General features: G+C 36.0%; 1 protein-coding gene across 1 annotated transcript in view; it reads right to left on the bottom strand.

The window, feature by feature from the left end:
- The window catches only part of SLC9C1 (solute carrier family 9 member C1), a 97041-nt gene that overhangs the window by 46051 nt on the left and 37754 nt on the right, over nucleotides 1-13236 (bottom strand). The window contains 3 exon segments of the mRNA XM_057544936.1: nucleotides 1422-1547; nucleotides 3318-3484; nucleotides 5910-5991. Of these exon segments, the coding sequence (XP_057400919.1) occupies nucleotides 1422-1547; nucleotides 3318-3484; nucleotides 5910-5991 (375 nt within the window).

Here is a 13236-nt window from a genome sequence, read left to right as displayed (position 1 = left end):
CTCAAAATGGAGTCTCCTGCACTGATTTTAAGGGTTTCTGAATACTATATTTTCCTGAAATAAATTAAAAATCTGGAAGTGACTCAAAGACATGATCTCATAAAATCTGCTGGTGGAACAACGCATGATATGGGCATAAGTTCACCCTTCATGGCACTGCCTCAATTGCTTAAAGAAGTTATTTAGGTCCTTGGAAACCTGTCTTTGAGACTCAGCTTGTCTGCCAGGACTACTGCTGAGGAGGGAATAATCATACCCTAAAGATCTTCCATTTCCCAAGTTAGACTGAGCAAGCAGAATCCTATATGCATGGAACAGCTGAGAAATGCATGACAATTCCACAGGCAGTGAGGAAGGCTCAACATGAATATTTTGAGAGGATGAGTCATGGCAACTGGTCAAGATTCTGACCTGGATAGAAAATGGTAACTAGGCTATTAGCATTTCCTCACAGAGTCCTATATGCTGTTGTGCTACAGAATTTCTTTAATTTTTACCCAAGATTTGATATGAAAACATACTAACCTATACCTGCAGTTGCTAGTGGACTTGGTGATATTCTTTCGGGAAAAACTGGTTTGGTCCAGAGATAGGCAGTGTCATGGAATTGACTGCATAATGCATCTGGTGGTAGAGCTCAGCTGTAATTCCTGCCATTGGGATCTGTGAAATTCCAAGTTCCTCAAAATAAAACACCTTCTACTTAAGTTAATTTGAGTGGATTTCTTTTTCTTTTTGTCCTTTTCTTTTTTCTTTTTGCAGTCAAGCAGATTCCTAAGACAATGCCAAACTTCCCTTTGCCTTTGTAAACAATCTATTAAGCTGTGCAGGTGAGCATAACCAAGATGTCTTAAACAAGAGAGAAACTTTTCAGTATAATTTTAGCCAATAATTTAATTTTTAAAATTTTAGTGTTTTTTAGTATAGTACTGGCACAAAAACAGACACGTCGATCAATGGAACAGGATAGAGAGCCCAGAAATAAACCCTTGCACCTATGGTCAATTAATCTATGACAAAGGAGGCAAGAATTTACAATGGAAAAAGACAGTCTCTTTAGTAAGAGGTGCTGGGAAAGGTGGACAGCTACATGTAGGAGAATGAGATTACAACATTTTCTCACTTCATATACCAAAATAAATTCAAAATTAAAGACCTAAACGTAAGACTGGAAACCACAAAACTCCTATAAGAAAACATAGGCAGAACACTGTTTGACATAAATCGTAGCAATATTTTTTGGGATCTGTCTCCTAAGGCAAAGGAAACGAAAGCAAAAATGAACAAATGGGACCTAATTAAACTTAGCAAAGGAGACCATTGACAAAACGAAAAGACAACCTACTGAATGGGAAAAAAATATTTACAAATGATATAAATGATAGGACAATAATTTAAAAAGCGTATAATAAAATACTAACTATTTGTGCTGACAGGAGACGCCTTTTGGCCAGCTCCATTGCTTCAATGTTAAGGGTCTCATCTATTTCCTTGTTACAGTGTAGACATTTCACTTTCTGATGTTCTGTTGTTTCTTCTTGGCCCAACTAAATAAAACACAAATCAAAACCAAAAAATAATACATGAACATTAACATATTGTTTAGCCTAAACCTCAAGCAATTCACATACCATTTTGGTTTAAAAAAATATAGAAATTTTGCTAGATACAGAAAAATGTTCAGATGAGTTTTCTCATCATTTGCACAGTCATCTAGAAGGTAAAATAATTGCCAGTTTTTTGGTGAAGGAGTTATAACATATTTTTACCTTTGCATGGCATTGGTAAAAGTTTATAAAAGCTACTACATTTCTGATCACACTTTAAACCACTGGTTCTGAATGTATGTTTCCCCAGCACCAGTAACATCACCTGGGTATTGTTAGAAACGCACATTCTCAAACCCCACCACAGACCTGCTGAATCAGAGACTGTGGGGAGATGGGACAGCCATCTGTGTTTTTACAAACCCATTCCATGATTCTGCTACAGCTAAAGTGTGACAACCACTGCTTTAAATTAATCACTTAAGGTAGAATAAAAAGTGAACATGGCTGTAAGGAGATGGGTATATGGATAACTCCATTTTATAGATGAAAAAAGTTGAAGCTTAGATAAAATAAAAGGTTTATAAAAAGATCACAAAGCATTTATTAAGTGATAAAACTAGGATATGAACCCAGATTTTCTGAGTCTAAAATCAATGTTCTATCTATAACACTAGAATATCCCTCATGCCAGCATCATAAAGAGGAGAATGTAGTTGTTTAATTATCTGCCTTCTGAAACAGATCAAATACCAGAGTGGTGACCTCAACCCTGACTTTGCATTAGAATTAGCTGGGTAAATGGATTAAAAATATATATTCCTGGGACCCTCCTCAGACCATCTGCATCAGAATCTCCTGGGTAGAGGCTGGGAAATCAATCCGTATTTTTTAATAAGCTTTCCAGGTGATTCTGATGCAGCCAGATTAACAAAAGGCCACAATCAGATATCGGGAACTACTATAAAAAATCCTTAGATTTGACTTGGTACTTTTCTTATCCAGAAATCCTGGCAATATTCCTGCAGACACAAGGCTTTATTCTGGGCCCCCATCTGGAGCTTCAAGCACCTGTTAGAGGATTTAAAACGGAGCTTTAGAAATTCTATTTCATAGCAACCAATTATCTTATGTCTACAGTCATAGAAGTTGGCCCCTCATATTGTGTGATGCAGAAAAACATTGCAATGAAAATTGGACATAATATAGGAGATGGCAACCCAGAAGAAGCATTGAGCAGATACCAGGACAACTTTTATTATTTCTCCTTGTGGCATTCATGACTGCTGATGAATTATGAACTCATATATGAATTAGAAGTCTGACCATGGAGATTCTAAAGCATATCTCAGAAGCAGGAGGTGACATTTCACCACATCTAATTGTATGATACTGTTTTTGAATTCTATTTTATATTACAAAGTAATATTAATCATAAACCAGGGCCTAGCAAGTGCTTGGCTATATAATAGCCTAAATAAACACTGAATAAATGCTGTCCATCCTCGGTCTAGTAAAAAAACTAGCCATTTTCTAAGGCTCACTCTCTTCTTTTTATGCTGTCTTTTAAAGGCAGCTCCAATACACTAGTCCTTCTTTTGAATTTACAATACGTACTTGCTATACTCAAAGGGGTTGTCATTTCTACTTTGCCCCACAGTGGTCACAAAATTCCCTAAGAATTGTGAATTAATATTTATAACATTTATACTTATTTAAGGGCAATCATATCCACTTTGAAGGAGTAAACAAAAGATATTACTTGCTTACTTCATATGGGTTTTGCAGTATAATTGCTTTCTCAACCATGTTCCAATCTGCGTTAGCAAGATCTTTGTCAAATTTGAGTGCAGAGGCTGCAGATATGGTTAGTTCTTGAAAGTGTTGAAACGTATAATACAGTGATTTATACTTTGTTGATGTGACATCACGAAGACCTTTGATACAAAGAACACATTTTATAAATAGTAGACATCATCATTTTGATGATATATATAGAATATACATATATACATATAGATGTGTAGGAGATATATGCAGGAGGTATAGATATACATATACATATATGTACACAGTGTATGTGTAGATATATACACATATTTCCCACCTATGCATAAGGTCATATATATAAGTATTTATGATATATATTTATTTATCTCCAGATATATACATTTGACCCTTGAACAACATAGGAGTCAGGGGTGCCAACCCTCCACGCATATAACTTTACAGTTGGCCCTTCATATCCACGGTCCTGCATCCTCAGATTCAATAAGCAGGTTCGTGTTATACTGAAGTACATATTAAAAAAATTTTTTTAATTAAAAAAAAATTCACATCCACTTATAAGTGGATTGGCATAGTTCAAATCCATGTTGATCAAGGATCAACTGTGTGTGTGTGTGTGTGTGTGTGTGTGTGTGTGTACGTATATATATCTCCAGACCTCAATAAGGTTTGAAGGAATCTTACTACCAGACACAAATTCCCTTTTTCTGAGCCATAGAAGTTTCTTTGGAAAGTAATAATGTTCCATGAGCAAATGTTCACTGCTCTCAGTGCAAGTGAACAGATGCTCCACAATAAAAATTTTAGGTTTATTTAGCTACTAAGTAGAACATCTGATACACTGCAAAATTTTACCTCTTTAATCTGTTTTTCCCATTTTACTATGTTAAGGCTCAGAAAATAAAAACAGAGAAAAAAGTAAATGGAAGAAAAGATTTTGTTGCAAATATGAGGATGAAGGTGCAATATTACCCATAAAGATGAAATTTAAGATTGGTTACAAAATGCCATATGAATGAAAACTCTGCGTGTAACAAGAAAGGGTGATAAAGCAGTTAAGAATACAATGGATTAAAAGCATTAGAGCAATTTGTTTTTAGTTCTTTAACTGCCATTATCAAGCTGTGTGACCTTAGTCAAGAACTTTTGACTCTTTAGATTTCAATTTATCAATTGTTGAAAAGTAGGGGATTGAAACAGTCATATTGCATAATGCAGTTGCCTCCTAAAACTGATATTTCTGTTTCTACTCTCTTCATAGCTCCCAATCAGCTATCCACAGAACCAGAGTTGTCTTTTTAAGGACCTTATTCATAAAATTATACTTACTTGCTTAAAACCAACCAAGAAATCCATTTATCCCTTAGAATAAAATCTTAAAATTCAAGGTCCTTCATTATCTCTTTCCCTACCTCTCCCATCTGGACTTCCTCCACTATTGGCATTGTTCTCGAAGGTCCCAGCATCTTACCTTCTTTCCCTGAACACACTCATTTTCTAATTTCCTCAGGAATCTATTACCTGTTGTGTTTTCTATTTTATTTATATGTGGTTTGTTTATTTTTATACAAAAATGACTCTCTGATATTACCTTATTTGACTTGTTTACTGCCTGTTACTCCTCTCTCCAACATAAGCTCCATCAACTCAGAAATCTTTTTTGTCTTCATAATGCATCACTATCAGTTAAAATAGTGACTGGCATATAAGAGGCTCTTAATAAAAAGTTTGTCAAATAACTGAATAAAGTTATTGTATAATTTTACTTAAACTGGACTAATGTAAATAAGTAATCTTTTTTTTTAATTGGAGTAAAATTGCTTCACAATGTTATGTTAGTTTCTGCTGTACAATGAAGTGAATCAGCTATATGTATACCTATATCCCCTCCCTCTTGGACCTCCCTCCCACCCCGCCCCCCATCCCACCCATCTAGGTCATCACAGAGCACCGAGCTGAGCTCCCTGTGCTATACAGCAGGTTCCCACTAGCTATCTATTTTACACATGGTAGTGTATTTATGTCAAACCTAATCTCCCAATTCGTTGCACCCTCCCCTTCCCCCTCTGTGTCCACATGTCCATTCTCTATGTCTACGTCTCTATTCCTGCCCTACAAACAGGTTCATCTGTACCATTTTTCTAGATTTCACATATATGCGTTAATAATATATGATATTTGTTTTTCTCTTTCTGGCTTACTTCACTCCATATGACAGACTCTACATCCATCCACATCTCTACAAATGACCCAATTTCATTCCTTTTTTTATGGCTGAGTAATATTCCATTGTATATATGTACCACATCTTCTTTATCTATTCATCTATCGTTGGACATTTAGGTTGTTTCCATGTCCTGGCTATTGTAAATAGTGCTGCAATGAATACTGGGGTACAAGATTATTGCTTATTGGCCTAAACAATTCATATGACTTTACATAGAGATCCAATTTCCTCTTCAATTAGACACCATTGATTTGTATTTATATGGCTTCTTTCTTCATTATTAACAATTCTTTAGCATGTTTGGAATATTTTTCTCTTCACTCAGAATATGAATTTGCAGGGCTTACCGAGTTTAGTAACTGCCATTGGCAAAATAAATCTATTGACAATCAGGCTAACTAAGGATACTGACACTCCATGAAATAATATCTGGAATAGAAAAAAAAAAACAAAGTAAGTTTTCATCACAATGTCATGTAATATACTCTATATTTACCAATGTAAATTAAGCTAGGATGTACTATGTCAATAGATACTCATGGCCGAGGGGAATTTGGATGTCAGGCATGATGAAAGTACTCTGGGGATTCTCTATCTTCTTGCATGTGCTTCATTCACATTTCTGGAACCAAACTAAAAATCAGGACACATGGTTTGACAAATATTTATGTACATATGGAGACATTAGGAGAAAGTACTTGTTCTTAAACTCCATAACTGCACTTCTTGAGCCCTGGAAATATACCTGTGCTTCACCAATTCTCACCCACCATACACACCTCCATGTACACAGCCACACAGTTCTCTGCTCAACATTATCAGCACATCTGTATGAAATAATTCTCTCCACCTAGGAAAATAGAACAACTCAGAGGCCTTGGTATGTTTGCTCCACCTCATATTTTGCTTCTCTGGCATCCTTTCATTGCCAGCAGGGAGGAGCAATTGATGCCTTTGGTGCCACCTTTTTTTTTTTCTCCACTTATATCCCAAGTTAATCTCCATGGACAGATGAAGCGATACTTTTCAATTTGATACTACATACTTCCATTGATTTATGGAATCCTAACTTCCAGAACTTATTTTAAACTCTTAGCCAGTCCTCTATTCTTTGGCTACAAATGGAGGTTAGAGACAGAGCATGAAACCACACCAGAGGCTTTCAAGGTTGCATACTAGGATCACCAGAGAAACTTTAAAATATTGGTGCCCAGGATGTTCCCACTGAATATTCTGATTTAATTCTTCAAGGATGCAGCCCAAACACTGGTAATTAGAAAAACCAAGGTATAATCTACACACATTGAAATGTACTTATGTATCATTTGATAAGTTTTGACAGTGCATATACCTATATAACCCTCAGTCCTATCAAGATGTAGAATATTCTCATATCCCTCCAAATTTCTCCAGTGCTGCTCCAATCAATCCCCACCCGACACGAGGCAACTACTGTTCCTATTTCTATTTCTATATGTGAGATTTGCCAGTTCAAAAACCTTCATTTAAATTGAATATTATGTTTCTCATTGTAGTTTTAATTTGCTTTTCCTTAGAGTAATGATGTTGAGCATTTTAATGTGCTTAGTGGTATATATCTTTCTTTTGAAACATTTGTTTAACTCTTTTGCCTATTTTTTAAATTGGGTTGTTTTTCTTTTATTATAAAATTGTAGAAATTTTGAAAAATATATTCTGGATAAAAGTGCATTGTCATACAGATGGCCAACAGGCACATGAAAAGAAGCTCAATATCACTAATTATTAGAGAAATGCAAATTAAAACTACAATGAGGTATCACCTTACACCAGTCAGAAGGGCCATCATTAAAAAATCTACAAATAACAAATACTGGAGAGAGTGTGGAGAAAAAGGAGCCCACCTACACTGTTGGTGGGAATGTAAATTGACACAGCCACTATGGAAAACAGTATGGAGGTTCCTTAAAAAACTGAAAATAGAGTTACCATATGATCCTATTCCTGGGCATATATCTGGAGAAAACTCTAATTCGAAAAGATACATGTGCAGCAATCTTCACTGCAGCACTATTTACAATACATGGAAGCAATCTAAATGTTCATCCACAGATGAATGGATAAAGAAGATGTGGCATATATATATATATACAATGGAATATTACTCAGCCATGAGAAAGAGTGAAATAATGCTATTTGCAGCAACTTGGATGGGCCTAGAGATTATCATACTAAGTGAAGTAAATCAGACAGAGAAAGACAAATATCATAGGATACACTTATGTATGGAATCTAAAAAATGATACAAATAAACTTATTTACAAAACAGAAATAGACTCACAGACATAGAAAGCAAACCCATGGTTACCAAAGGGTTTAGCAGTGGTGGGGGGAGATAAATTAGGAGTTTGGGATTAACATATACACACTACTATATATAAAATAGGTAAATAACAGGACCTGCTGTATAGCACGTGGAACTATATTCAATACCTTGTAATAACCTATAATGGAAAAGAATCTGGAAAAGAATATCACTTTTCTGTATACCTGAAACTAACACAACATTGCAAATTAGCTATATTTCAATAGAAAAATACAGAAAAAAGTGCATTATCAGATATATGTGTTATGGATATTTCCTCTCAGTTTGTGACTTACATTATCCATTTATGTAAAGCTATCTTTGATGAGCAAACATTTTTAATGTTGAGAACTCCAATTACTACTGTTTTTTTGTTCTAAAAACCCTTTGTCTATTCTAAGGTTGCAAAGGTATTCTCTTATGTTTTCTTCAGAAATTTTAGGGCTTTTGATTTTATATTTATGTCTATGATGCATCTCTAAGCACTTTTACATATGGTGTGAGGTAAAAATGGAGGTTTTACTTTCTTTGGCAACTTATTTACCTTATAACTGGGAGTCTGTACTTTTAGGCTGCCTTCATCCATTTCCTCCATCTCCTCTCACCACCTCTGGCCATCACCAATATGTTCTCTGTTTCTATGAGTTCAGTTTTTTTAGATTTCACAAATAGTTTTTTGAATGTTAAACTAATATTTCTGGACATTTTTTTGGATAAAGTCTATTTGGTCATAATGTCCTATACTTTTTATATATTTAAAATTAATTGGCTATATATTTTCTAAGAATTTTGCATCAAGTTCCCTCTATACCTAGTTTCTGGAGGGTCTTTATCATAAATGGGCGTTGAATTTTGTCAAAAGCTTTTCTGCATCTATTGAGATGATCATATGGTTTTTATCCTTCAATTTGTTAATATGGTGTATCACATTGATTGATTTGCATATATTGAAGAATCCTTGCATTCCTGGGATAAACCCCACTTGATTATGGTGTATGATCCTTTTAATGTGTTGTTGGATTCTGTTTGCTAGTATTTTGTTGAGGATTTTTGCATCTATGTTCATCAGTGATATTGGCCTGTAGTTTTCTTTCTTTGTGACATCTTTGTCTGGTTTTGGTATCAGGGTGACGGTAGCCTCGTAGAATGAGTTTGGGAGTGTTCCTCTCTCTGCTATATTTTGGAAGAGTTTGAGAAAGATAGGTGTTAACTCTTCTCTAAATGTTTGTTAGAATTCACCTGTGAAACCATCTGGTCCTGGGCTTTTGTTTGTTGGAAGATTTTTAATCACAGTCTCAATTTCAGTGCTTGTGATTGGTCTGTTTATATCTTCTATTTCTTCCTGGTTCAGTCTCGGAAGGTTGTGCTTTGAATTTGTCCATTTCTTCCAGGTTGAATTTGTCCATTTCTTCCAGGTTGTCCATTTTATTGGCATATAGTTGCTTGTAGTAATCTCTCATGATCCTTTACATTTTTGCAATGTCAGTTGTTACTTCTCTTTCCTCATTTCTAATTCTACTGATTTGAGTCTTCTCCCTTTTTTTCTTGATGAGTCTGGCTAACGGTTTATCCGTTTTCTTTATTTTCTCAAAGAACTAGCTTTTAGTTTTATTTATCTTTGCTATTGTTTCCTTCATTTCTTTTTCATTTATTTCTGATCTGATCTTTATGATTTCTCTCCTTCTGCAAACTTTCTCTCCTTCTGTTAACTCTGCTAACAAAGTTTGTTCTTCTTTCTCTAATTGCTTTAGGTGTAAGGTTAGGTTGTTTATTTGAGATGTTTCTTGTTTCTTGGGGTAGGATTGTATTGCTATAAACTTCCTTTTTAGAACTGCTCTTCCTGCATCCCATAGGTTTTGGGTCGTCGTGTTTTCATTGTCATTTGTTTCTAGGTATATTTTGATTTCCTCTTTGATTTCTTCAGTGATCTCTTGGTTATTTAGTAGTGTAATGTTTAGCCTCCGTGTGTTTGTATTTTTTTACAGTTTTTTTTTCCTGTAATTGATATCTAGTCTCATAGTATTGTGGTCGGAAAAGATACTTGATAAGATTTCAGTTTTCTTAAATTTACCAAGGCTTGATTAGTGACCCAAGATATGATCTATTCTGGAGAATGTTCCATGAGCACTTGAGAAGAAAGTGTATTCAGTTGTTTTTGGATGGAATGTCCTGTAAATATCAATTAAGTCCATCTTGTTTAATGTATCATTTGAAGCTTGTGTTTCCTTATTTTTTTTCATATTGGATGATCTGTCAATTGGTGAAAGTGGGATGTTAAAGTCCCCTACTATGATTGTGTTACTGTCAATTTCCCCTTTTATGGCTGTTAGCATTTGCCTTATGTACTGAGATGCTCCTATATTGCGTGCATAAATAATTACAGTTGTTATATCTTCTTCTTGGACTGAACCCTTGATCATTATATAGTGTCCTTCTTTGTATCTTGTAATAGTCTTTATTTTAAAGTCTATTTTGTCTTATATGAGAATTGCTACTCCAGCTTTCTTCTGATTTCCATTTGCGTGGAATATCTTTTTCACCCCCTCACTTTCAGACTGTATGTGTCCCTAGGTCTGAAGTAGGTCTCTTGTAAAAAGCATATATGTGGGTCTTGTTTTTGTATCCATTCAGCCAGTCTATGTCTTTTGGTTGGAGCATTTAATCCATTTACATTTAAGGTAATTATTGATGTGTATGTTGCTATTACAATTTTCTTAATTGTTTTGGGTTTGTTATTCCAGGTTTTTTCCTTCTCTGTGTTTCCTGCCTAGAGAAGGTCCTTTAGTATTTGTTGTAAAGCTGGTTTGGTGGTGCTGAATCCTCTTAGCTTTTGTATGTCTGTAAATGTTTTAATTTCTCTGTCAAATCTGAATGAGATCCTTGCTGGGTAGAGTAATCTTGGTGGTAAGTTTTTCCCTTTCATCACTTTAAATATGTCCTGCCACACCCTACAGGGTTGCAGAATTTCTGCTGAAAGATCAGCTGTTAACCTTATGGGGATTTCCTTGTATGTTAATTGTTGCTTTTCTCTTGCTGCTTTTAATATTTTTTCTTTGTATTTAATTTTTGATAGTTTGATTAGTATGTGTCTTGGCATGTTTCTCCTTGGATTTATCCTGTATGGGACTCTCTGAGCTTCCTGGAGTTGACTGACTATTTCCTTTCCCATATTAGGGAAGTTTTCACCTATAATCTCTTCAAATATTTTCTCAGTCCCTTTCTTTTTCTCTTCTTCTGGGACCCCTATAATTCAAATGTTGGTGCATTTAATGTTGTCCCAGAAGTCTCTGTGACTGTCCTCAATTCTTTTCATTCTTTTTTCTTTCTTCTGCTGTGCGGTAATTATTTCCACTATTTTATCTTCTAGGTCACTTATCTGTTCTTCTGCCTCAGTTATTCTGCTATTGATTCCTTCTAGAGAATTTTAAATTTCATTTATTGTGTTGTTCATCATTGTTCGTTTGCTCTTTAGTTCTTCTAGGTCCTTGTTACACGTTTCTTGTATTTTCTCCATTTTATTTCCAAGATTTTGGATCATCTTTACTATCATTACTCTGAATTCTTTTTCAGGTAGACTGCCTATTTCCTCTTCATTTGTTTGGTCTGGTGGGTTTTTACCTTGCTCCTTCATCTGTTGTGTATTTCTCTGTCTTCTCATTTTGCTTAACTTACTGTGTTTGGTGTCTCCTTTTTTCAGGCTGCAGGTTAGTAGTTCCCATTGTTTGTGGTGTCTGCCCCCAATGGGTAAGTTTGGTTCAGTGAGTTGTGTAGGCTTCCTGGTGGAGGGGACTGGTGCCTGTGTTCTGGTGGATGAGGCTGGATCTTGTCTTCTTGGTGGGCAGGACCATATCCGGTGGTGTGTTTTGGGATGTCTGTGAACTTATTATGATTTTCGGCAGCCTCTCTGCTAATGGGTGGGGTGTGTTCCTGTCTTGTAAGCTATTTGGCATGGGGTGTCCAGCACTGGAGCTGGCTGGTTGTTGAGTGGATCTGAGTCTTAGCATTGACACTGACATCTCTGGGAGAGCTCTGGCGGATTGATATTATGAGGAGCTGAGAGTTCTCTGGTGGGCCAATGTCCTGAACTTGGCTCTCCCACCTCAGAGGCTCAGGGCTGACACCCAGCTGGAGCACCAAGACCCTGTCAGCCACATGGCTCTAGTCCTCCCCTTGGCACTCTGTGACATAATCAGGAGAAATCTCTGAGTTCCTGGGTCCTCACTGGATCAGGCCCCCAGCCCCTGGCTGCGGGTGTCCCTGATGGTGTTCAAAGAAGAAAATGGTTCCTGATGGAGGAGACTGAGTGGAGGAGGCAGCTTCACCAGGCTGCTGCCAGATGGGCTGGTTCTGAAACAGAGTGTAGTGCCCTGAAGCTACCCTTAAAGGCAAATGTTTGAGGGACAGGTACAGTTTGTTCTCTGGCACGAATTTTTGATACCTCCAAGCTCCCAGGAAAAACTTCTTGACCTAAGGATAGTGGAAAGTCTTGTCAAGTTGCAGTAGCCTTGACCTTGACAGACTTAGCATGGGAGCCCTAGGTGTCCGGGCCAGAAGCTCCCATGCTACTGCAGGCCCTTTGGGTCCCTTCCTTTGCGTATGTAATTTTTTTTTTAAGTAACTGCCAAATTCTTTTCCAGAGTGACTGTACTATTTGTTATTCCTGCTAGCAATGTATGAGTGGTCCAGGTTCTTTGCATCCTCACCAACATTTAGTTTCATCACCATATTTCATTTTAGCCCTTCTAATAGAGAGATATCTTTTTGTGGTCTCAATTTGCATGTCCCCAGTGGCTAATGATGTTGACCATTTTTTATGCTTATTTGTCATCTGTATATCCTCTTCTGTGGAATGTCTCTTCCTGTATTCTGCCCATTGGACTGTTAAAAGTTTTTAATTTTGATGAAGTATTATTCTTCTTTTTTTTTCTTTTATGGATTATGCCTTTGATGTCTTTGCCTTATGCTAGGTCCCAAAAATTTTATCCCAAGTTAAAAAAAAGTTTTCTAGTTTTACATTTTATATTTAATTCTGTGACCCACTATGAATTAATTTTTGCAAAAGATGTGAGACTTTGAGTCAATGTTCTTCTTTTTGGCTTATGAATGTCCTATTCTTCAGCACCATTTGTAAGACATCCTCTATTGAATTGCTTTTGCACCTTTATCAAAAAAGTTGGGGATGTTTGTGTGGATCTATTTCTGGGTTCTCTATTCTGTTCCACATGTCTCTGTCTCTCTGACAATACTATCTAATCTCCATGACTATAACTGTAATAATGCCTTAAAATTGGGTATACTGATTTTTCCCACTTTTTCTTCTCTTTCAAAAT

Source organism: Balaenoptera acutorostrata, chromosome 4, assembly GCF_949987535.1.
Source record: "Balaenoptera acutorostrata chromosome 4, mBalAcu1.1, whole genome shotgun sequence".
NCBI lineage: Eukaryota > Metazoa > Chordata > Mammalia > Artiodactyla > Balaenopteridae > Balaenoptera > Balaenoptera acutorostrata.
This window is presented reverse-complemented; position numbering and strand designations above follow the sequence as displayed.